Source organism: Schistocerca cancellata, chromosome 10 (genome assembly GCF_023864275.1).
Source record: "Schistocerca cancellata isolate TAMUIC-IGC-003103 chromosome 10, iqSchCanc2.1, whole genome shotgun sequence".
Classification (NCBI taxonomy): domain Eukaryota; kingdom Metazoa; phylum Arthropoda; class Insecta; order Orthoptera; family Acrididae; genus Schistocerca; species Schistocerca cancellata.
This window is the reverse complement of record NC_064635.1, coordinates 56,733,781-56,759,419: the sequence shown is the minus strand read 5'-3', so window position 1 is coordinate 56,759,419 and position 25,639 is coordinate 56,733,781. Positions and strand designations below refer to the sequence as shown.

The 25,639-nt window shown below is 45.4% G+C and overlaps 1 protein-coding gene across 1 annotated transcript in view; it reads right to left on the bottom strand.

The window, feature by feature from the left end:
- Positions 1 to 25,639, bottom strand: part of LOC126106105 (fibrillin-2) — a 142,822-nt gene that overhangs the window by 7,026 nt on the left and 110,157 nt on the right. The window contains exon 4 of the mRNA XM_049912352.1: positions 14,193 to 14,344. Coding sequence (XP_049768309.1) covers positions 14,193 to 14,344 — 152 coding nt within the window. The remainder of the gene's footprint in view (positions 1 to 14,192; positions 14,345 to 25,639) is intronic.

The window sequence follows — 25,639 nt, the reverse complement described above, 5'->3', positions numbered from 1 at the left end:
GAACAAAGAGAAGGGAGGAGGGGGTATGCATGAGGCCGGAGGAATTTGGTTCGAGGTGGTGGATAGGTGCAGAAGGAAGAGGGGACGCAAAGATGGGAAGAGAGAGAGAGAGAGAGAGGGAGGAGGACATTGTCAGAAAAATGGGGAAGAAAATATGGTCAGAGAGAGAGAGAGAGGGGGTGGCGGGAAATGCAGATAGAGAGGGGGAAGCAGGGGTGTCTTCAATACATGTGTCAAACAAATATGTGGGTGAAGCTGCAGGGAAAAGACTAGAATGTATAGAAAAAGAAATTTCGTATGCACGTATAGATTTTGGAAGAAATAATTTCATGTGGTTTAATGGCCTGGTGCAAGTATTTCAATCGGACGCCATTTCTGCGACTTGTGTGTCTCTAACATTTCCTAGTTGGGGATAGGGGGCCTGCAGTTTAACATGACATCCTCACACGTCGTTTATGGTGTATCTCCTCCTCATTGACAGGTGAATGCTAGGTTAAATGCGAACTGAAAAATCCGGAATGCGATTGGGATTAAATCAGTGGACTTGTGGGTTTCAGGCACGACCTTTACCTCTAGGCCACCAGGTCAGACACTGATTCTCTTCAAACTTGGCTGCTCTCTGGAATAGTGATGGCTATTTTCTTTGCCGTTTTCTGACCTGATATCGTGTTCTCTGTAGCTGACCCAGCTCGTAGCTCCCATCACTATCACAAGATGTCATTCGAAACGCCAATTAAATGTGGAACACATAATGGTGCTTACGAGTATATTATACACTCGTCAACATTTAGCAGCAATAAAATACGTAGAAAAAACCTTCCTTGCAAAACGATGTATTTATTAGTGAATTGAACTCCCATGTATAAAACATCGTATCTCTGAACTGTGTACCGTACAATGATATAATTTTGCAGGTGCATTCAGAAGTGTGTGTCGGTACTGTTTGCAAAAGTGTTGCAAATAGAGTTTAGCAGTAAAGAAGTGATAAATGGAAACGTTGTTCCTGACACTGAAGTTTTACTGCATAAATAGTGAAAATGTAGTCAGTGGTACACTTTTTTCCTTTCATTATCTTGTTTGGGGTTTTGGTGAGAAAGAGTTTCGAAAAGGCCTGAAGTTATGTGTAATGTTTTCTGGAAGTCGCTTTGTGCTCACACTTTCAAATACTGGATGAATACAGTCTGAGTCATTTTCACAGTCAGTTAAGCTGTCTCAGGGCACATACACTGTTACTAAGTACAGGGCTATTACAAATGATTGAAGCGATTTCATAAATTCACTGTAGCTCCATTCATTGACATATGGTCACGACACACTACAGATACGTAGAAAAACTCATAAAGTTTTGTTCAGCTGAAGCTGCACTTCAGGTTTCTGCCGCCAGAGCGCTCGAGAGCGCAGTGAGACAAAATGGCGACAGGAGCCGAGAAAGTGTATGTCGTGCTTGAAATGCACTCACATCAGTCAGTCATAACAGTGCAACGACACTTCAGGACGAAGTTCAAGAAAGATCCGCCAACTGCTAACTCCATTCGGCGACGGTATGCGCAGTTTAAAGCTTCTGGATGCCTCTGTAAGGGGAAATCAACTGGTCGGCCTGCAGTGAGCGAAGAAACGGTTGAACGCGTGCGGGCAAGTTTCACGCGTAGCCCGCGGAAGTCGACGAATAAAGCAAGCAGGGAGCTAAACGTACCACAGCCGACGGTTTGGAAAATCTTACGGAAAAGGCTAAAGCAGAAGCCTTACCGTTTCGAACTCATTGATGGGGACATGCTGCGCCGAGTGTGGGAGGAACTTGATTATCGGCTTGATGTCTGCCGAATCACTAAAGGGGCACATATCGAACATTTGTGAATGCCTAAAAAAACTTTTTGAGTTTTTGTATGTGTGTGCAAAGCATTGTGAAAATATCTCAAATAATAAAGATATTGTAGAGCTGTGAAATCGCTTCAATCATTTGTAATAACCCTGTATTATACATGACTTAATGTGTGACACGTTTAACACAAGACTGCACCTCTCATTGAGTCGACTATGGTAGCATTTGAAATTTTAAAATTTGGTCGACAATCATAAAAATACTGAAAATGTTTTTTTCCCCCTGGAAGTCATTAGGAAGGGTCCTTGCGCCTGTGACTGTGCGCCATTTTAGCCATTTAGTAGGGCAGACCCAGGCTAGTTGTTACAAGCTTTAGAGCTACTTTAGTGTGAAATATCTTACAACATAGACCATTATTATAAACGCATAGCATAATTTTCTCCTTATGCTCAGCTACCAAAATATCACTGACTTGATGTTATTTCCCGTGCTGCAGATTGTAACAATTTACCCCACAATGGGGCAGGTTGTTATAGTGGATCAGGTAACTTGTGGCACATAGAATGGCCTATTAAGCACTGATCAAAAAAAGTTATAGTTTTGTACTAATTTTGGTTGTTTTTATCTTACATGTAATTTGTTATCAGTTTTACAGAAAAGTCTATTGTATTTTTACAAATCGCTGGTAATCTGACGTTGTCAAGAGTTCTTATTCTGATACATTAACTTCAATTTCACGATCGGAACAGCAGTTCTTGTACATGCAATGTGTATCAATACTTGCACAATAATCGTGAGCCCATTCTCCACAGATATTATACAGAAAATGGCTTGTTGGTTGCACTGATTTGGAATAGGACTCGGCATACTCAATACAGAACCGGAACTTTAATGTCGATGTACAGAGAGAGAACCATTCACTGACTCTTAGACGCTGGTATGACGGGCAACCATTTTGACACTACAAAGCTCAGTGGCAGTACATCGATGAACTAGAGCCTGCCGGCCACATGCGAAATCTGAGGGGTGTCGGGGGGGATGCCTACCGCGCCAGCGCTTAGGACTCAGTGAATGGCTGTCTCTGTACAAGAACGTTTTTAAGGAGACCAACAAAGGTGTACGGTTGGCACGGACGGTGTTTCCCAACTGAACGGTCTTAGAAGGTCCCTTTGGCGATTTATGTGTCAATGCAATATCACTGCAAGTGCAGTTTCATGTGAGTGATGAAGTGTATAAAATTTCCCTACAATTGAAAATTGATGTTTTTTGTAACTGAATATGATGTGCCAATATATGGGGACGACTTATTACAATTCCATTGTGGCTACTTGTTACAGTGTGATACTGATGCGATACGATATTGGACATGATACACTGAAGCGTCAATGAAACTTGTATACACATGCGTATTCAAATACAGAGGTATGTAAACAGTCACAATACGGTGCTGCGGTCGGCAACGCCTATATAAGAAAACAGGTGACTGGCGCGGTCGTTAGATCGGCTACTGCTGCTACAAAGGCAGGTTATCAAGATTTAAGTGAATTTGAACGTGGTGCTATAGTCGGCGCACGAGCGATGGGACACAGCATCTCCGAGGTAGCGATGAAGTGGGGAGTTTCCCGTACGACCATTTCCCGAGTGTGCCGTGAATATCAGGAATCCGGTAAAATATCAAATCTCCGACATCGCTGCTGCCGAAAAAGATCCTGCACGAATGGGACCAACGACAACTGAAGATAATCGTTCAACGTGACAGAAGTGTGCAACCCTTCCGCAAATTGCTGAAGATTTCAATGCTGGGCCATCAACAAGTGTCAGCGTGCGAACCATTCAACGAAACATCGCCAGTATGAGCATTCGGAGCTCAAGGCCCACTCATGTATCCTTGATGGCTGCACGACACAAAGCTTTATGCCTCGCCTGGGCCTATCAACTCCGACATTGGACTGTTGATGACTGGAAACATCATGCCTGGTCAAGCGAGTCTCGTTTCAAATTGAATCGAGCGAATGGACGTGTACGGGTATAGCGACAGCATCATGAGTCCATGGACCCTACATGACAGCAGGGGACTGTTCAAGCTGGTGGAGGCTCTTTGATGGTGTGGGGCGTGTTCAGTTGGAGTGATATGGGGCCCCTATATACGACTGTGACAGGTGACACGTACGTAGGCATCCTGTCCGATCACCTGCATCCATTCATGTCCATTGCGCATTCCGACAAACTCGGGCATTTCCAGCAGGACAACGCGACACCCCACACGTCCAGAATTGGTAAAGAGTGGCTCCAGGAACACTCTTCTGAGCTTAAACACTTCCGCTGGCCACCAAACTCCCCAGACACGAACATTATTGAGCGTATCCGGGATGCCCTGCAACGTGCTGTTCAGAAGAGATCTCCACTACCTCATGCTCTTAAGAATTTATGGACAGCCCTGCAGGATTCATGGTCTCAGTTCCCTCCAGCACAACTTCAGACATTAGTCGAGTCCATGCCACGTCGTCTTGCGGCACTTCTGCGTTCTCGCGGGGGTCCTACACGATATTAGGCAGGTGTACGAGTTTCTTTGGCTCTTCAGTGTACATGATGCGATGCAGAAGCAATCCGCAGTGGTGGAGTGCATAGAAACATAATGAACGCGACTTCACTGGTGCACACTGCGAAGACAGTGATATGACATCAATGCGCATTTCTATTCTATCGCCTGGTGCAGCACAAGGTGCCGGTCGCCCTATGCAGCTCGTACTGTATGACATGTGGGGAGAGAAATACCAAGTTATCCGATTTGCCTAAAAAACTGGTTTTTAGATGAAGCAAAGCTACATCTGGCCATGTACTTAGTTTCGCAATTAAGCTTTTACTTTTCACGTAAAGAAACAAAAACCTGTTTTGGAATTTCTGTGTGTTCTCAACTACGCAGTTTGTCTCATTAGACTGTGAGGAAACTTTTCGGTAAAAAAAACTAATTTCCTACAGCCCCTGTTGTTGTGGTTTTCAGTCTAGAAACTGGTTTGGTGCAGCTCTCCATGCTACTCTATCCTGTGCAAGCTTCTTCATCTCCCAGTACCTACTGCAACCTACTCAGCCTTCTGAATCTGCTTAGTATATTCATCTCTTGGTCTCTCTTTACCATTTTTACCCTCCACGCTGCCCTCCAATACTAAATTGGTGATCCATTGATGCCTCAGTACATGTCCTACCAACTGATCACTTCTTCTAGTCAAGTTGTGCCACAAATTTCTCATCTCCCCATTCTATTCAGTACCTCCTCATTAGTTGTGTGATCTACCGATCTAATCTTCAGCATTCTTCTGTAACACCACATTTTGAAAGCTTCTATTCTCTTCTTGTCTAAACTGTTTATTGTCCACATTTCACTTCCATACATGGCTACACTCCATACAAATACTTTCAGAAACAACTTCCTGACACTTAAGTCTATACTCGATGTTAAGAAATTTCTCTTCATCAGAAACGCTTTCCTTGCCATTGGCAGTCTACATTTTATATCCTCCCTACTTCGACCATCATCAGTCAGTTGGCATATAAACTTGTACTACTGTGGTAGGTCTGGGCTTCGTGTCCATCTTGGTGACAATAATAAGTTCACTATGCTATTTGTAGTGGCTTACCCGCACTCCTATTTTCTAATTCATTATTAAACCTACTCCTACATTACCCCTATTAGATTCTGTATTTATAACTCTGTATTCGCCTGACCAGAAGTCTTGTTCCTCCTGCCATCGAACTTCACTAATTCCCACTATATCTATCTTCAACCTATCCATTTCCTGTTTTTAAATTATCTAACCTACCTGCTCGATTAAGGGATCTTACATTCCACGCTCTGGTCTGTCGAACACCAGTTTTCTTTCTCCTGATAACGACGTCCTCCTGAGCAGTCCCCGCCCGGAGATCCGAATGGGGGACTATTTTCCCTCCAGAATATTTTACCCAACAGGACGCCATCATCATTTAACCATACAGTAAAGCTGCATGCCCTCGGGGAAAATTACGGCTCTACTTTCCCCTTGCTTTTAGCTGTTCGCAGTACCAGCACAGCAAGGCCGTTTTGGTTAATGCTACAAGGCCAGATCAGTCAATCATCCAGACTGTTGCCCCTGGAACTACAGAGAAGGCTGCTGCCCCTCTTCAGGAACCACACGTTTGTCTGGCCTCTCAAAAGATACCCTTCCGTTCTGGTTGTACCTACGGTATGGCTGTCTGTATTGCTGAGGCACGCAAGCCTCCCCACCAACGGCAAGTTCCGTGGCTCATGGGGTTGGGGGGAGGGGGAGGCCCTAGAGATTGACAATGAACTAGTTTTCTTTTCCTTATTACCCATAGTCAGTGTGATTCTTCAAAGTAAAGAGCAGCACTGCTCATATTTTGAAAAGCTTGCAGTGGAAAACGTGAGTCTTTGGCCAGTTGGTGCATTTTATGGCATATATTGTTGTGTGAGAAATGTACTTAACCTATCCAAATTGTTTTTAACGGTGGAAAGATAGCTGTAGCTCTTTCCAGTCTTGAGTAAATACGTGATACATTTTGGCGTTTGGCGGCGATGTGCTACGACACGCCACACTCGGCGCTACGAGTGTGTGCCACGCTCTGTACATCGCCCCAGTGGGAATGCGAGTGTTGCACCGGTAAGCGTCGTATCACGTGACCTTTAACTGTACCGCATATTGCATCGCCCCTGTTGAGCCTCGCCTAATACTGACAGCCTGCCCTCTAGTGATGGGAGAGAGGTCTGTGCTATAAGATGCTACCACTACTGGGAGAAAAGTGCGTTGCTACCAGCAGTTAAATCAAAATTCGTACGTAAAAAATTGCCCTGAGCAGCAGTTAGCCCCACTCTCGCCTAATATACAGGGCTATTCAGGAGGAATGTTACATAACTTGTGAGCTAAAATTGAGAGGTGGCATGAGCCCCCTCTCATATTTCTATCTTACGATTTTCCTCTCTAATTGCATGCAGTGAAAAGTCGCTATTCCTTCACACGCGGACTTCCCACGCAGCGTCTCTCATCACCCGGGTGGTCCGGTGACAGGCGGGCTCTGCTGATCTGGAAAGCGTTAAGCCGACGGGTGTGAGGAAGTCGAGTGAATGCTTTGCAGACGCCGACATTGTCAAAAGACATGCCCGGAGGGGTCTGAAGTAGCGGCTGGGCTAGAGGTTCCGTTACTTCGCAGAAACTTAGCGAAAACACTTTCTGGCAGGCTACCAGCGAGGCGTGGGAATGACTTGTGTACCCAGGCAGTTGTGGCGAGAAAATTCCCGCGCTTTCTGCAAAATAGTAACTGTGATTGGCTTGCTCAGGGCATAGCTCCGTGACGTAGCAAAATCAGCGCAGAAATTGGCGCCAACAATCTCCATTGGTGGAATGGTAGTGCTCCGGCAATAGAGTGGAATTTTCCGCCGGTTTTCGAGTTGCTGATTGGAACGTTTAACCACGGCCACTGTCGTGGGGGTGGGAATGTTGTGTGTTCGGCCTGTACGGGTGCTCTAGGTAGTCGGCTCTCGCCTTTCGGTCGAGGACGTCGAAGCAACCAGCCATCGCCCCCGGTACGCCAGATCGTGTTCTGGCAGTTAAGAAGACAGTTTGGTAATGTATGTCCGCAGCACCGGCAGATAGGGATATTCCTAGGTGATAATCAGAGCTCAGCAGAGCGCGCCTGTTCGTCTTTTTCTAACTTTGTTCTGTCTTGAGTAGCAGCAATTAATGTTGGGTTAGCTGTGTGTCTCTCTTAAGATTTGAGTGGCAAGGAATTGGCTCCACATACCACTTCGTCTCAAACCTCACAATCTAGTTTAGGGACAACTTCACCTTCATAGCGTTTGTTTGAGTATCCAATTTGAGCCAATTTGATGTATTATAAATGTTTCATGTGTTTTTGTTTATTATTTTGTGTTTAGTCTTAATAAATCATATTGTTATTTTGGACAGAACTTTCATTCTGTTAATCGGTACAGCAACCCATCATTTCTCACTACGTTAATGAAACCTTCCTTTATTTAACTTATTTATCAAATTAAATTATTGCAGGTGCCAAACTCTTTTCTACTCCACTTGCAGGGTTGATTACAGTCAGTTCGCGTATATTTTTTAATCCATGTGCAACAGCAAAAGTCGGAGTTAGAATAGGGGGGGCTTAGAGCATCATTTACATATGGAGATTCTAGAAGAATTTAGTGTTAAATACACTGCTTGCCCCGGCACCTCGCAAAATAATGTAAATGTCGTGTGACTACGGCCTCCCGTCAGGTAGACCGTTCGCTGGGTGCAAGTCTTTCGATTCGACGCCACTTCGGCGACTTGTGCGTCGATGGGGATGAAAATTATGATGATTAGTACAACACAGCACCCAGTCCCTGAGCGGAGAAAATCTCCGACGCAGCCGGGAATCGAACCCGGATCCTTAGGATTGACATTCTGTTTCACTGACCACTTTTTTTTCCCCATTTTGTTCGTTATTGATCGTTGTGTTTGGTCGTTGCGGACGTCGCAAGACATCCTGTTCAAGTTCGGTGGTTGATCCTTCGACTCAGTTTTTTTATTACAGAGGCCAATCGGCTCTCTGACCGAACACGCTGAGCTACCGTGCCGGCAAAACTTTTCATTTTGTTCGCTTTACTTCGTTTAATCTGCTCGGGGCGGACGTCGTAAGACATCCATTGAAGTTCGTTGTTGATCTGTTAACTCGTTTTTTTTTTTATTACAGAGGGCACATTACCCTCCGACCGAACACGCTTAGCTACCGTGTCGGCACGTGAGGTGATTCTACATGTAAAAATAAACCGAAAAAGTCCTATGAACATGTACCTGACTTTCGATCATTACGGAACTGGAGTGGGTTCAAACTACACACATCCAGGAATGAATATGAAGACAAGTGTGAATATTACCTATTGAAATGTTGTGTCGACGCTGTGGTCCACAGAATAATGGTGGCACAGGTGACTCACCCATCCTACAAAAGGTGTGGGAGTTCTCCAACAGATGGCAGCACTGTCACGCCACACCGAGGCAACATCTGCAGGCGTACCCAGTGTTCAATTGTCGGTTGGATGAGTGAGCTGTCGAGAGCCCGTGTAAGTGTCATGCTTGAGTGTTGTTTAATTGAGCAAGCCCATTGTGCCCGTGACTGCCGAGATACCACACAAGTTCATCCGTGCAGAATATGCAGACACATTGTTTGTGTACAGTTACTGTAATGGCAGTGCCCATGCGCGAGTGACAGACTATCAGAGATGTTTTCCTGACTGACAAACTCCACGTGCCAGGTTATTTCCGAGGATTTTTCAAACATTATGTGAATCCAGAACACTACCCGGTTTACACGTAACTTGAGAATGTTAGGCTGTCCAGTCAGTTGAGGAAGGGGACCACATTTTTGCAATGGTACACTGGAGCCCCAGCACCAGTACATGGCACATTAGCTATCAGATCAGTAGCCCAAAAATGCGAGTGCTTGTAATCGAGGTCTTGTAATGATTCCCCATGCAGCCTGTGCAGTTAGTAAGCAGACACAATTTTTGTGAATGGTTGGCTGTACACGGATACCTCCTGCAGTACACTTTATTTACAGATGAGGCTACATTTACACGTACTGGTATCATGAACGCCTGCAGTTCTCATACATGGGTGATGGAAAATCCACATGCTACCAGAGAAACAAGATTCCAAGTCAGGTTCTCAGTGGACGTCTGGCGTGGTATGACTGATGACCTGGTGATAGTATCTGTGTTCCTGCCAATTAGCCTCAGCACATGCACATTTCCTGACTGAAGACCCACCATGAGTTTTGGAAGATGTCATATTTGAGCAATGATGGCAAATGTACATGCAACACGATGGATCAGCAATTAACTGTACCAGACAAGTATATCAGTATCTGAAAACATATTTCCTCAGTGGCCGATTGTCCACGACTGACTGTCTAACTGGCCTGAAAGATCATCCGACCCAACCGGATTAGACTTTATTTATGGGGCTGATTAAAGGGGGATTAACAAACACTAGAGGCTGCATCGCCCATGCTGACGATCCGCTAATGCCAGGACTAAGTTAGAGGAAAACAGCAGGGCACTCTTTCGAAGACTAAGTTACTGCTGCATAGAAAACAAACTAATGATAGCAGTGCACAAAAGAATTTATATGTTACCAAAAGATACGAGGGCAGTTCAATAAGTAATGCAACACATTTTTTTTCTCGGCCAATTTTGGTTGAAAAAACCGGAAATTTCTTGTGGAATGTTTTCAAACATTCCCGCTTCGTCTCGTATAGTTTCATTGACTTCCGACAGGTGGCAGCGCTGTACGGAGCTGTTAAAATGGCGTCTGTAACGGATGTGCGTTGCAAACAACGGGCAGTGATCGAGTTTCTTTTGGCGGAAAACCAGGGCATCTCAGATATTCATAGGCGCTTGCAGAATGTCTACGGTGATCTGGCAGTGGACAAAATCACGGTGAGTCGTTGGGCAAAGCGTATGTCATCATCGCCGCAAGGTCAAGCAAGACTGTCTGATCTCCCGCGTGCGGGCTGGCCGTGCACAGCTGTGACTCCTGCAATGGCGGAGCGTGCGAACACACTCGTTCGAGATGATCGACGGATCACCATCAAACAACTCAGTGCTCAACTTGACATCTCTGTTGGTAGTGCTGTCACAATTGTTCACAAAAATCTGAACGAACTTCTCCTTCTTCATGACAACGCAAGACCTCACATAAGTCTTCGCACCCGAGAGGAGCTCACAAAACTTCAGTGGACTGTTCTTCCTCATGCACCCTACAGCCCCGATCTCGCACCGTCGGATTTCCATATGTTTGGCCCAATGAAGGACGCAATCCGTGGGAGGCACTACGTGGATGATGAAGAAGTTATTGATGCAGTACGACGTTGGCTCCGACATCGACCAGTGGAATGGTACCGTGCAGGCATAAAGGCCCTCATTTCAAGGTGGCGTAAGGCAGTAGCATTGAATGGAGATTACGTTGAAAAATAGTGTTGTGTAGCTAAAAGATTGGGGAATAACCTGGTGTATTTCAATGCTGAATAAAACAACCCCTGTTTCAGAAAAAAAATATGTTGCACTACTTATTGAACTGCCCTCGTAGATCATCGAGAACGAGAAATCCCACAATCAGAATAAATGAGCAACCTGTGAAAAGAAAGGCAGTATGTAAGTATCTTGGAACTAACATCGACGAAAAACAAAACGTTCACGCACATGTAGAAATCGTCTCCCAGAGAGGCATTAAAATCCTAAATAAAATAGCAGCAATTGACCAAAGAAGTTTCCAGCTGCCACGAGGTACAATAAGAACACACAACAATGGAGTCTTACTCGCTATTGTGGGCCAAGGGTCGAGCGTTTGGGCTCGCAGAGCCAGGAAGGTAAGGGCAGCAGGGGCCCTATGGCGAGCACACAGCTGTATACTCCTGCGCCTGAGAGGCGCCTAAAAACCAACACCAAATGAGACGCTGCTGTTGATGTTAGGCTTGCAGCCGCTAGATCCAGCAGTAAGAAAGAGAGGTGCACAATACTGGCTCAAAAAGCGCAAATACACTCCTGGAAATGGAAAAAAGAACACATTGACACCGGTGTGTCAGACCCACCATACTTGCTCCGGACACTGCGAGAGGGCTGTACAAGCAATGATCACACGCACGGCACAGCGGACACACCAGGAACCGCGATGTTGGCCGTCGAATGGCGCTAGCTGCGCAGCATTTGTGCACCGCCGCCGTCAGTGTCAGCCAGTTTGCCGTGGCATACGGAGCTCCATCGCAGTCTTTAACACTGGTAGCATGCCGCGACAGCGTGGACGTGAACCGTATGTGCAGTTGACGGACTTTGAACGAGGGCGTATAGTGGGCATGCGGGAGGCCGGATGGACGTACCGCCGAATTGCTCAACACGTGGGGCGTGAGGTCTCCACAGTACATCGATGTTGTCGCCAGTGGTCGGCGGAAGGTGCACGTGCCCGTCGACCTGGGACCGGACCGCAGCGACGCACGGATGCACGCCAAGACCGTAGGATCCTACGCAGTGCCGTAGGGGACCGCACCGCCACTTCCCAGCAAATTAGGGACACTGTTGCTCCTGGAGTATCGGCGAGGACCATTCGCAACCGTCTCCATGAAGCTGGGCTACGGTCCCGCACACCGTTAGGCCGTCTTCCGCTCACGCCCCAACATCGTGCAGCCCGCCTCGAGTGGTGTCGCGACAGGCGTGAATGGAGGGACGAATGGAGACGTGTCGTCTTCAGCGATGAGAGTCGCTTCTGCTTTGGTGCCAATGATGGTCGTATGCGTGTTTGGCGCCGTGCAGGTGAGCGCCACAATCAGGACTGCATACGACCGAGGCACACAGGGCCAACACCCGGCATCACGGTGTGGGGAGCGATCTCCTACACTGGCCGTACACCACTGGTGATCGTCGAGGGGACACTGAATAGTGCACGGTACATCCAAACCGTCATCGAATCCATCGTTCTACCATTCCTAGACCGGCATGGGAACTTGCTGTTCCAACAGGACAATGCACGTCCGCATGTATCCCGTGCCACCCAACGTGCTCTAGAAGGTGTAAGTCAACTACCCTGGCCAGCAAGATCTCCGGATCTGTCCCCCATTGAGCATGTTTGGGACTGGATGAAGCGTCGTCTCACGCGGTCTGCACGTCCAGCACGAACGCTGGTCCAACTGAGGCGCCAGGTGGAAATGGCATGGCAAGCCGTTCCACAGGACTACATCCAGCATCTCTACGATCGTCTCCATGGGAGAATAGCAGCCTGCATTGCTGTGAAAGGTGGATATACACTGTACTAGTGCCGACATTGTGCATGCTCTGTTGCCTGTGTCTATGTGCCTGTGGTTCTGTCAGTGTGATCATGTGATGTATCTGACCCCAGGAATGTGTCAATAAAGTTTCCCCTTCCTGGGACAATGAATTCACGGTGTTCTTATTTCAATTTCCAGGAGTGTATGATACGATAAGGGAGATAATGGGCACGAGAACCGTATTGAATAAGGAAGTAAAGGCAAGCATTGATACAGAAGGGCAACAGATCTGAGACAGGGCAGAAAGAGGGAGGGAGACCCCACCACATGCTTTCTAGCATAAAAGAAAGAACGAGAATGACATACTTCCTTCCGACCAAGGGAGCTACACACCACCTGTCAGGACATGGTCGATTTCCCAGCTGCTTACTAACAATACAACAGTGCACCACAGACACTTGTGAATGTGGGCGAATCGGCGCCCTGGATCACGTTGTCTGGTGTCCGTTAGACGAGATGTTACAGACCAGGACAGGAGCGCAGTTGGAAATGCAAAAGTCTGTAATATAATAAGGAATGAGGAACCGTGGAGTAAGCTGAGCACGCTGACAGCTAAAATATCAATCTGTGAACTGCAAGCCTACATGGCTGAGATACCAGCAAGTAGAGGCCGTACATGACGATAACGGTACGCGCCACAGCACAGCTACGTCAGCCTTCCTGAAGCAGTGAGGAGATGGGCCTCGGCGAGGACCAGGAAGGATTTCGTGAGACCGTGGCAGCCATGTCCGAGTCTCCACACTTTGGGTGCCACAGAAGTGCAGCATGTGTGAATCCTGAGTTGTGTCTCACTGTGACACAGACTAACCATCTCGGCAAATGAGAAATCCAGCTTGGTTCTGATACCAAGCACAGTAGTATAGTGCTGTATAACAGTGTAGTCCATAGTTGTGCTATGGACCAGTAGTCTGGATTTCGGATGAACAGTATCTGTGAACCAGATTACCAGATGAAAGTATGTAGACTTTTTTGTTATTTTTCCGTATGTAGACATTCTATGTAGACTTTCCCCCCTCTTAAACAGTATAATGCTGTGTTGTATTCATGTCCAACATTCTGTTGGACTCAAATAAAATAGCAAATAAAAAAAATAATACAACTATATGCTACAAGGGTGGATACATGTGAAGAGCTTGTTGGCCACATTGAAGCCTGCCGATACGGTGTTCCATGTGCAGCACAACACACCCTCTGAGGCATTGCTGAGTGCATTAAGCTGAGTGAGCGACTTTTCGAACACCTCTTGTAGGATGAATGAGTCACCTGCCACACCATTATTCTGTCCACCACAATGCCTACGCAACATTTCGGTAAATAATATTCACCCTTGTCCTCATAATCATTCAGCAATGTGTGTAGTCTTCAACCCACTCTAGTCCTACAACGATCGAAAATCTGACACATAATCATAGGAATTTTTTGGTTTACATTCACGTGTAGAGTCACCTCACAAATTATGTAACACTCCTCCTGAGTCACACTGCAGATGGGCAGGGTCAGGACATGTGTGATTACTCACTGGCAGGCTGCGAGGCTTTGGCGATTGGCCTGTAGAGGCGCCTCCGTCGGCAGATGACGACCACCACCAGCACGGAGCCGCCCAATAGCAGCACGCCCGAGAAGACGGCCACGCCCACCCACGCCGCAGGGCTCATCAGCCCTGAACTCGCCCTGCAACAACAGAATATTGCGATGCCAGGTATCGCTGAAACAAACAATTTTCGCTTAGATTGGATATTTTCGTTTGCAGATTAATATGATTGTTAAAGGACAAGATTTGGTATGTAAGACATTTTCACGTGACGAGAGGTCCCCAGCAGTGCGATCAACTTTTTGAAACCAAATATATTGTGATGTAAGTTAAGGTCCCAAGTATTACACCCTGCTACCATTCACCCTGTTGGGCCCTTGGTTGTGAGTAACTGATGAAAAAATTTCAGAATTTTGTGTGATGCTCAATGACGTTAAAACATGCTGAATTACATGGTCTTGTTGCGTGATGTAATGGATTGTATAATAGCTTCACATGCAAGAGATTGTGGGTTTGAGTCTTGTTAGGGACAATAAGCTTTTTGATTTTTACATCTTTATCGAAATGATTTTGATCATTGTTTTTACTCATTTAACTGGTTTAAATATAATGTTTTGTATTATTCCTCTGTCATATTATTTTTTGCATTATCAACTTTTTTCATTTATTTCATTTTTTCTTTATATAATTCTGTATCCAATTGGAATTTTTATGAATATGAACTTAATAATTACCTATTATAATATTCAATTATTTGAAAATTCTGATCTATCAGTTAAAAAACAAAAGACCAAATAATATATTTATACTGTCTGTACAGTGGTGTGAGAAATGTATTTTTCATTAGCAAATGTGGAATTTTTTGCATTGTATTCTTCATACAAAATTTAAAACATAACCTAAATGCCTATTCCACTATGGACAAAATAACGCATATGATGATTTAAATGAAAGTATAACGAAATTCAAACAAAATGAGAAAAAGATATAATGAACACAATTATGTGGACAAAGAAACAGGGTAATAAAAGGCAAGAAATAAAATCGAAATTAATACATAAAAATAAGTGAAAACAAATGAAAAACTATTTCAAGTGGAAAAAGAATGATAGGAAGAAAAATGAGAGAAAATAAAGGAGTTGATGCGACAAAGAAACTGAAACAAAAATTTAGATTAAAATAAATTAACTGAATAAAAATGATGATCCAATTCATTTCGATAAAGATTTAAAAATTAAGAAAATGCACCCGGCATGATATGGACTCTCTCAATCACTTGCATGTGAAGCTACTATCCTGTCCATTACATCACTCCATTACACCACACAACCAGACTATCTGATGCGGTTTCTTTTTACACTATTGAGTGTGACATAAAATTAGGAAAATCTTTTACCATCAGGTACTAGTATATCTTAACCAACATAACTATACAGATGGTTTCAAAAAGTTGATCGCACTGCTGAGGACCTCTCCTTGTGAAAGGTATGATAACTGATTTAGATGGATCAGTTTCAGTTGCACTCATATTTATTTAAACCACGACTCATGTCGAGATTTTAAAATCCCATCTTCCGGTGTATGAAACTATTGTATTTGGTAACAAATAACATGTGGTTGGGCCAGTCAGTGCAAGAGTTCCAGTCCTTGCATGTTGGTGGAAACTGTCTATCGCCAGACAGCCGCACGGCAGGAACGCTACTGAGGACTGGAAGTGTGGTGCGGCACCAACGATGTACGTGTGAGTGAACTCACGGTATCAGCAGTGATGCAGGAAAACCTGGACTGCAGCCGATGCACACAGGCAACCTGCGCAACAGCACTTCAGAACACAGCTCTGTGTTGTGCTGCGACTCACATGGTGGTAGTGGTGGGAGTGATGGTGGTGGTGGTAAAGCCTCCCCGGTGCGTCTGACAAACAGGTTTCAGGCACTGTCTCCGGCTGAGCCAGATGCAGCTGCCTACCCTGTTTCAGAGGATGATTCTCGGCCTTCAAGGTCCGGGCAGTCGCAGAGGGTGGGTTTATTGGTAGTTGGGAGCTCCAGTGTTAGGCGCGTTATGGGGACCCTTAGGGATATGGCGGCTAAGGAGGGGAAGAAATCCAGTGTGCACTCCGTGTGCATTCCGGGTGGAGTCATTCCTGATGAGGAAAGGGTCCTTGCGGATGCCATGAAGAGCACAGGGTGCAGCCAGCTGCAGGTGGTGGCACATGTCGGCACTAATGACGTGTGTCGCTTTGGATCCGAGGAAATTCTCTCTGGATTCCAGCGGCTATCTGATTTGGTGGAGGCTGCCGGTCTTGCTTACGAGATGAAGGCAGAGCTCACCATCTGCAGCGTCGTTGACAGAACCGACTGCGGACCTTTGGTGCAGAGCCGGGTGGAGGGTCTGAATCAGAGGCTCAGACGGTTTTGCGACCTTGTTGGCTGCAGATTCCTTGACTTGCGCCATAGGGTGGTGGGGTTTCGGGTTCCGCTGAATAGGTCAGGAGTTCACTACACTCAGCTGGCGGCTACACGGGTAGCGGAGGCTGTGTGGCGTGGACTGGGCGGTTTTTTAGGTTAGAAGGCCTCGGGAAAGTATGGGGTGGGCTGCAATCTCAAAGGGTGCATGGCAAATACAAGACGTGCTTGGATCAAGGAACAGTCGGAATTGTAGTTGTAAATTGTTGTAGTTGTGCTGGGAAAGTCCCTGAGTTACAAGCGCTAATAGAAAGCACAGAAGCTGAAATCGTTATAGGTACAGAAAGCTGGCTAAAGCCTGAAATAAGTTCTGCAGAAATTTTTTCGAAGTCTCAGACGGTGTTCAGGAAACATAGATTAGGCAGAATTGGTGGTGGAGTGTTTGTGTCTGTCAGTAGTGATTTATCTTGTAGTATGCGAATTGGTATGGATGGAGGTTATACTTAACAGCCGAACTAAGTTAATAATTGGCTCCTTCTACCGACCCCCAGACTCCGATGATATAGTTGCTGAACAGTTCAGAGAAAATTTGAGTCTCGTAACAAATAAATACCCCACTCATACGGTTATAGTTGGTGGGGACTTCAACCTCCCCTCGATATGTTGGCAAAAATACTTGTTCAAAACCGGTGGTAGGCAGAAAACATCTTCCGAGATTGTCCTAAATGCTTTCTCCGAAAATTATTTCGAGCAGTTACTCCACGAACCCACGCGAATTGTAAATGGTTGCGAAAACACACTTGACCTCTTAGCCACAAACAATCCAGAGCTAATAGAGAGCATCATGACTGATACAGGGATTAGTGATCACAAGGTCGTTGTAGCTAGGCTCAATACCGTTTCTTCCAAATCCACCAGAAACAAACGCAAAATAATTTTATTTAAAAAAGCGGATAAAGTGTCACTAGAAGCCTTCCTAAGAGACAATCTCCATTCCTTCCGAACTGACTATGCAAATGTAGACGAGATGTGGGTCAAATTCAAAGACATAGTAGCAACAGCAATTGAAAGATTCATAGCTCATAAATTGGTAAGAGATGGAACTGATCCCCCATGGTACACAAAACAGGTCCGAACGCTGTTGCAGAGGCAAAGGAAAAAGCGTGCGAAGTTCAGAAGAACGCGAAATCCCGAAGATTGGCTAAAATTTACAGACGCGCGAAATTTGGCACGGACTTAAATTCGAGATGCCTTTAATAGGTTCCACAACGAAACATTGTCTCGAAATTTGGTAGAAAATCCGAAGAAATTCTGGTCGTATGTAAAGTACACAAGAGGCAAGACGCAGTCAATACCTTCGCTGCGCAGTGCCGATGGTACTGTTACCGACGACTGTGAGGCTGAAGCGGAGTTATTGAACGCAGTTTTCCGAAATTCCTTCACCAGGGAAGACGAATGGAATATTCCAGAATTTGAAACACGAACAGCTGCTAGCATGAGTTTCTTAGAAGTAGATACCTTAGGGGTTGCGAAACAACAAATCGCTTGATACGGGCAAGTCTTCAGGTCCAGATTGTATACCGATTAGGTTCCTTTCAGATTACGCTGATACAATAGCTCCCTACTTAGCAATCACATACAACCGCTCGCTCACCGATAGATCTGTACCTACAGATTGGAAAATTGCGCAGGTCGCACCAGTGTTTAAGAAGGGTATTAGGAGTAATCCATCGAACTACAGACCAATATCATTGACGTCGCTTTCCAGTCGGGTTTTGGAGCATATACTGTATTCAAACATTATGAATCACCTCGAAGGGAACGATCTATTGATACGTAATCAGCATGGTTTCAGATGGCCGCTATCGACAGGGGATCTCAAGTTGATTCCGTATTTCTAGGTTTCCGGAAAGCTTTTGACACCGTTCCTCACAAGCGACTTCTACTCAAGCTGCGGTCCTATGGGGTATCGTCTCAGTTGTGCGACTGGATTCGTGATTTCCTGTCAGGAAGGTCGCAGTTCGTAGTAATAGACGGCAAATCATCGAGTAAAACTGAAGTGATATCAGGTGTTCCCCAGGGAAGCGTCCTGGGACCTCTGCTGTTCCTGGTTTATATAAATGACCTGGGTGACAATCTGAGCAGTTCTCTTAGGTTGTTCGCAGATGATGCTGAAATTTACCGTTTAGTAAGGTCATCCGAAGACCAGTATCAGTTGCAAAGCGATTTAGAAAAGATTGCTGTATGGTGTGGCAGGTGGCAGTTGACGCTAAATAACGAAAAGTGTGAGGTGATCCACATGAGTTCCAAAAGAAATCTGTTGGAATTCGATTACTCGATAAATAGTACAATTCTCAAAGCTGTCAATTCAACTAAGTACCTGGGTGTTAAAATTACGAACAACTTTAGTTGGACAGACCACATAGATAATATTGTGGGGAAGGCGAGCCAAAGGTTGCGTTTCATTGGCAGGACACTTAGAAGATGCAACAAGTCGACTAAAGAGACAGCTTACACTACATTCGTTCGTCCTCTGTTAGAATATTGCTGCGCGGTGTGGGATCCTTACCAGGTGGGATTGACGGAGGACATCGAAAGGGTGCAAAAAGGGCAGCTCTTTTCGTATTATCACGTAATAGGGGAGAGAGAGAGTGTGGCAGATATGATAGGCGAGTTTGGATGGAAGTCATTAAAGCAAAGACGTTTTTCGTCGCGGCGAGATCTATTTACGAAATCTCAGTCACCAACTTTCTCTTCCGTATGCGAAAATATTTTGTTGAGCCGAACCTACATAAGTAGGAATGATCATCAAAATAAAATAAGAGGAATCAGAGCTCGAACAGAAAGGTTTAGGTGTTCGTTTTTCCCGCGCGATGTTCGGGAGTGGAATGGTAGAGAGATAGTATGATTGTGGTTCGATGAACCCTCTGCCAAGCACTTAAATGTGAATTGCAGAGTAGTCATGTAGATGTAGATGTAGATGTAAGTTCCGATGGGACCAAACTGTTGAGGTCATCTACTTAACCTAACTTAAACTAACTCATGCTAAGGACAACAGACACACCCATGGCCAAGGGAGGACTCGAACCACCGCTGGGGGAGTTGTGTGAACCATGCAAGGTGCCACAGACCGTGCAGCTACCCCGTGTAGTGTGAGTCACATGCACAGAGGTGTCTCACACAGAGTGCCCCTGAGAGCGACAACACCAAGAATCGCTTCTCGGCAATATCAATGTTTAGATTTTTATTTTATTTTTATTTTTTGGTGAGGGGGTCAGGGTTTTTATTTATGAATTTATGATAATATACAGTGAACCATGAACCATGGACCTTGCCGTTGGTGGGGAGGCTTGCGTGCCTCAGCGATACAGATAGTCATACCGTAGGTACAACCACAACGGAGGGGTATCTGTTGAGAGGCCAGACAAACGTATGGTTCCTGAGGAGGGGCAGCAGCCTTTTCAGTAGTTGCAAGGGCAACAGTCTGGATGATTGACTGATCTGGCCTTGTAACACTAGCCAAAACGGCCTTGCTGTGCTGGTACTGCGAACGGCTGAAAGCAAGGGGAAACTACGGCCGTAATTTTTCCCGAGGGCATGCAGCTTTACTGTATGATTAAATGATGATGGCGTCCTCTTGGGTAAAATATTCCGGAGGTAAAATAGTCCCCCATTCGGATCTCCGGGCGGGGACTACTCAAGAGGATGTTGTTATCAGGAGTTCTATTGTCGAATTAAGTCGGGTGATGTTGAGGGTATTAGATTAAGAACTGAGACACTTAAAGTAGTAAAGGAGTTTTGCTATTTGGTGAGCAAAATAACTGATGATGGTCGAAGTAGAGAGGATATAAAATGTAGACTGGCAATGGTAAGGAAAGCATTTCTGAAGAAGAGAAATTTGTTAACATCGAGTATAGATTTAAGTGTCAGGAAGTCATTTCTGAAAGTATTTGTATGGAGTGTAGCCATGTATGGAAGTGAAACATGGATGGTAAATAGTTTGGACAAGAAGAGAATAGAAGCTTTCGAAATGTGGTGCTACAGAAGAATGCTGAAGATTAGATGGGTAGATCACATAACTAATGAGGAAGTATTGAATAGGATTGGGGAGAAGAGAAATTTGTGGCACAACCTGACCAGAAGAAGGGATCGGTTGGTAGAACATGTTCTGAGGCATCAAGGGATCACCAATTTAGTATTGGAGGGCAGCGTGGAGGGTAAAAATCGTAGGGGGAGACCAAGAGATGAATACACTAAGCAGATTCAGAAGGATGTAGGTTGCAGTAGGTACTGGGAGATGAAGAAGCTTGCACAGGATAGAGTAGCATGGAGAGCTGCACCAAACCAGTCTCAGGACTGAAGACCACAAGAACAACAACATACAGTCAAATCACCAACAACTTTCACAGCTTCACAAACACCACACATAAAGTAGCTTCATTTTGATCCACTTTACCACATCCATCAGTTCTCACTCAGACGCCCTGCTAAGCCCCCAGGACAGGACAGTAGCTGGAATTGTGGAAAGGGGCAGAAATGAGCAGCTGTGAGTTACACTCGAACACATATAACTTTATTTATTTGACCATACATTACAGTACAAATTCTTTAAGTTAGTTATCGGCTGAATACGCCACACTACCTTATGCCTTAAGGGCACAACCACTTTAATAATAATAATAAAAATGGCTGAAAGCCATTTCCTCAAAATTCAGACGCAAAAAGAATATTAGATGGCAGAAGGCCTCACATTAAGTAAGTTCTATAATTTGGCTGAAGGCCCAAAAATCTCTTGAAAAGCAACAACGTTAATTTAAGGACAGCTGAAGGCCATTGACATAAGACTCAAGGTAAAATTAAATTAAAAAAAAACACAAGTCAGAAGGCCTTATCTTCAATTAGGCTGAAGGCCCCTAACAGTCTGATGCTCAAAAGACAAAGGTCCTTAATTTAAAAACGGCTGAAGGTCCCATGACATAAAACTCGAGGTAAAATAAATTTAAACGACAAAGCCTTATCTTAAACTAGGCTGAAGGCCCTGAACAATCTAACACTTGACAAGTCAGGAACTTTAATTTTAAAATGGCTGAAGGCCCATGACTTAAAACACCACTACAAACAATTCAACTTTAATTCAAAACCATCGGCTATAAGCCATACAAGTACACGCAGCAGAAAATAAGAAAAGGCAGTGCAACTAACGGCGCTCAGAAGTCTCGGGGGCCGGCCAGCACTTGAAATACTAACGTTCACTTAGGTGAGACAGGCAGTCGTCCCAACCATTCTCCATCCGACGACACCCCAACCAACAGACAGTCAATGGTCCCACCGACAAGGTAACTTGCACTCCACTCAACCAGCACACAACCAGGAGTTCAATGCAAACGTAAAGGCATGGACGCCCACAACAAAGAATACATTAATCTGTCGAACTACACACCGTGCTGGACAGTGACAACACGGTGAGGAAAGGACACTGCCTAGATTTACATCAACGGCCAGGGCAGGAAACCGGAACATTAACGGCCACAAGGCAGAAAATTCCGCTGGTGCACTTCAGTTGCAAATAACCAAATACGGTTAGACTCCACCAGACAGTGGCTAAACCTTCGCCAACTCGAACACACACGCGTTGTTGCTCGTTGGAATGTCCCAACAGCCAACAACAAGAACCAAACGGCACAATGTGAACAGTCTTGACTTGCTGGTAAATAAAATCCAAACTCAACTTCCGTGACCAGGGTCGGTGAGCTACGGGACCTCGTGGCGATGGGAGCAGCCCCGCACACGCAGACACTGCGTAGAGACTGCCAGCGCGCCCAGCCACACCTCACCCCACGGAGATTTCCTCGCTGCTCCACTCCGACCGACAAAATCCTCGCACACCAGCGCGGAGACAGCACTACAATAACTGAGCACTTGAGATCGTAAGCTACACAAAATTTCACAAACACTGGGACGAAGAACGCCACCAATGCTAGAAGCGGTGACTGAGCAATGACACGGCCGAACCACGAGTTGAGACACACACCGCCAACTCATAAGCCTAGCCGGCCGGAGTGGCCGAGCGATTCTAGGCGCTTCAGCCTGGAACCGCGCGACTGCTACGGTCGCAGGTTCGATGTGATGATAATGATGTTTGGTTTGTGGGGCGCTCAACTGCGTGGTTATCAGCGCCCGTACAATGTCCCAACCTTTGCTCAGTCCAATTTCGCCACTTTCCTGGATGATGATCAAGTGATGAGGACAACACAAACACCCAGTCATCTCGAGGCAGGTGAAAATCCCTGACCCCGCCGGGAATCGAACCCGGGACCCCGTGCTCGGGAAGCGAGAACGCTACCGCGAGACCACGCGCGGCGGACCGCAGGTTCGAATCCTGCCTTGAGCACGGATGTGTGTGATGTCCTTAGGTTAGTTAGGTTTAAGCAGTTCTAAGTTCTAGGGGACTGGTGACCTCAGATGTTAAGTCCCATAGTGCTCAGAGGCATTTTTTGAAACCATAAGCAACCGGCGAGCAAACACACGTCGTCCGGTAAGACGACCAACTGACGATCAACCAAGACCGTCCACAGATCTAGTCATGTGTACCGGTGGTGGTCAGGCGAGTCACGGCTATCCAAGCCTCACCACTGCTCCAACCCGACCGACTTCCGCCGCGTCCCAGCTGCCAGGTCCGAACTGCACTGCAGACTCGTTCCAACTCACTGCGCGACAGACATCAACCGGAAAGTCACAGCGGTCAGCAGAGATAATACGGCGGGGCTATATCGATAAGCGCTCCTGCTGCCGTTCACGGGCAGGCAAAGCACCAACTCAGTGACAACAGAAACTGAAAGTACCCTATCGAGGTAGCAGTAAGGGAAAAAAAAGAGGATGTAAAATAAGAGATGGTGCCGACACGAGCCACGCACGTCTCACTAACCACAAGAGGCATGGTACAACAAAAGTTAAGAGGTAGCATTATCCTTTATTGAAAACTTCAGCAACATTTAAAAAGTGCAGATTTTCTATATCATCGCTGACTAAGTCGGTTCACTGACAGTTTCTGCCAACATGCAATGATCAGAATTCTTACACTGACTGTCCTGACCGAATGTTATGTATTGCCAAATACAATAATTTCATACAGTAGAAATTGGGATTTTAAAATCTCGAAACGCGTTGGTAAAGTACCGGAACTTCAAGCGCTGATAGAAAGCACCGAAGCTGAAATCGTTATAGGTACAGAAAGCTGGCTGAAGCCAGAGATAAATTCTGCCGAAATTTTTACAAAGGCACAGACGGTGTTTAGAAAGGATAGATTGCATGCAACCGGTGGTGGAGTGTTCGTCGCTGTTAGTAGTAGTTTATCCTGTAGTGAAGTAGAAGTGGATAGTTCCTGTGAATTATTATGGGTGGAGGTTACACTCAACAACCGAGCTAGGTTAATAATTGGCTCCTTTTACCGACCCCCCGACTCAGCAGCATTAGTGGCAGAACAACTGAGAGAAAATTTGGAATACATTTCACATAAATTTTCTCAGCATGTAATGGTCTTAGGTGGAGATTTCAATTTACCAGATATAGACTGGGACACTCAGATGTTTAGGACGGGTGGTAGGGACAGAGCATCGAGTGACATTATACTGAGTGCACTATCCGAAAATTACCTCGAGCAATTAAACAGAGAACCGACTCGTGGAGATAACATCTTGGACCTACTGATAACAAACAGACCCGAACTTTTCGACTCTGTAAGCGCAGAACAGGGAATCAGTGATCATAAGGCCGTTGCAGCATCCCTGAATATGGAAGTTAATAGGAATATAAAAAAAGGGAGGAAGGTTTATCTGTTTAGCAAGAGTAATAGAAGGCAGATTTCAGACTACCTAACAGATCAAAACGAAAATTTCTGTTCCGACACTGACAATGTTGAGTGTTTATGGAAAAAGTTCAAGGTAATCGTAAAATGCGTTTTAGACAGGTACGTGCCGAGTAAAACTGTGAGGGACGGGAAAAACCCACCGTGGTACAACAACAAAGTTAGGAAATTACTGCGAAAGCAAAGAGAACTTCACTCCAAATTTAAACGCAGCCAAAACCTCTCAGACAAACAGAAGCTAAACGATGTCAAAGTTAGCGTAAGAAGGGCTATGCGCGAAGCGTTCAGTGAATTCGAAAGTAAAATACTAGGTACCGACTTGACAGAAAATCCTAGGAAGTTCTGGTCTTACGTTAAATCAGTAAGTGGCTCGAAACATCATGTCCAGAAACTCCGGGATGATGATGGCATTGAAACAGAGGATGACAAGCGTAAAGCTGAAATACTAAACACCTTTTTCCAAAGCTGTTTCACAGAGGAAGACCGCACTGCAGTTCCTTCTCTAAATCCTCGCACCAACGGAAAAATGGCTGACATCGAAATAAGTGTCCAAGGAATAGAAAAGCAACTGGAATCACTCAACAGAGGAAAGTCCACTGGACCTGACGGGATACCAATTCGATTCTACACAGAGTACGCGAAAGAACTTGCCCCCCTTCTAACAGCCGTGTACCGCAAGTCTCTAGAGGAACAGAAGGTTCCAAATGATTGGAAAAGAGCACAGGTAGTCCCAGTCTTCAAGAAGGGTCGTCGAGCAGATGCGCAAAACTATAGACCTATATCTCTGACGTCGATCTGTTGTAGAATTTTAGAACATGTCTTTTGCTCGAGTATCATGTCGTTTTTGGAAACTCAGAATCTACTATGTAGGAATCAACATGCATTCCGGAAACAGCGATCGTGTGAAACCCAACTCGCTTTATTTGTTCATGAGACCCAGAAAATATTAGATACAGCCTCCCAGGTAGATGCTATTTTTCTTGACTTCCGGAAGGCGTTCGATACAGTTCCGCACTGTCGCCTGATAAACAAAGTAAGAGCCTACGGAATATCAGACCAGCTGTGTGGCTGGATTGAAGAGTTTTTAGCAAACACAACACAGCATGTTATATCAACGGAGAGACGTCTACAGACGTTAAAGTAACTTCTGGTGTGCCACAGGGGAGTGT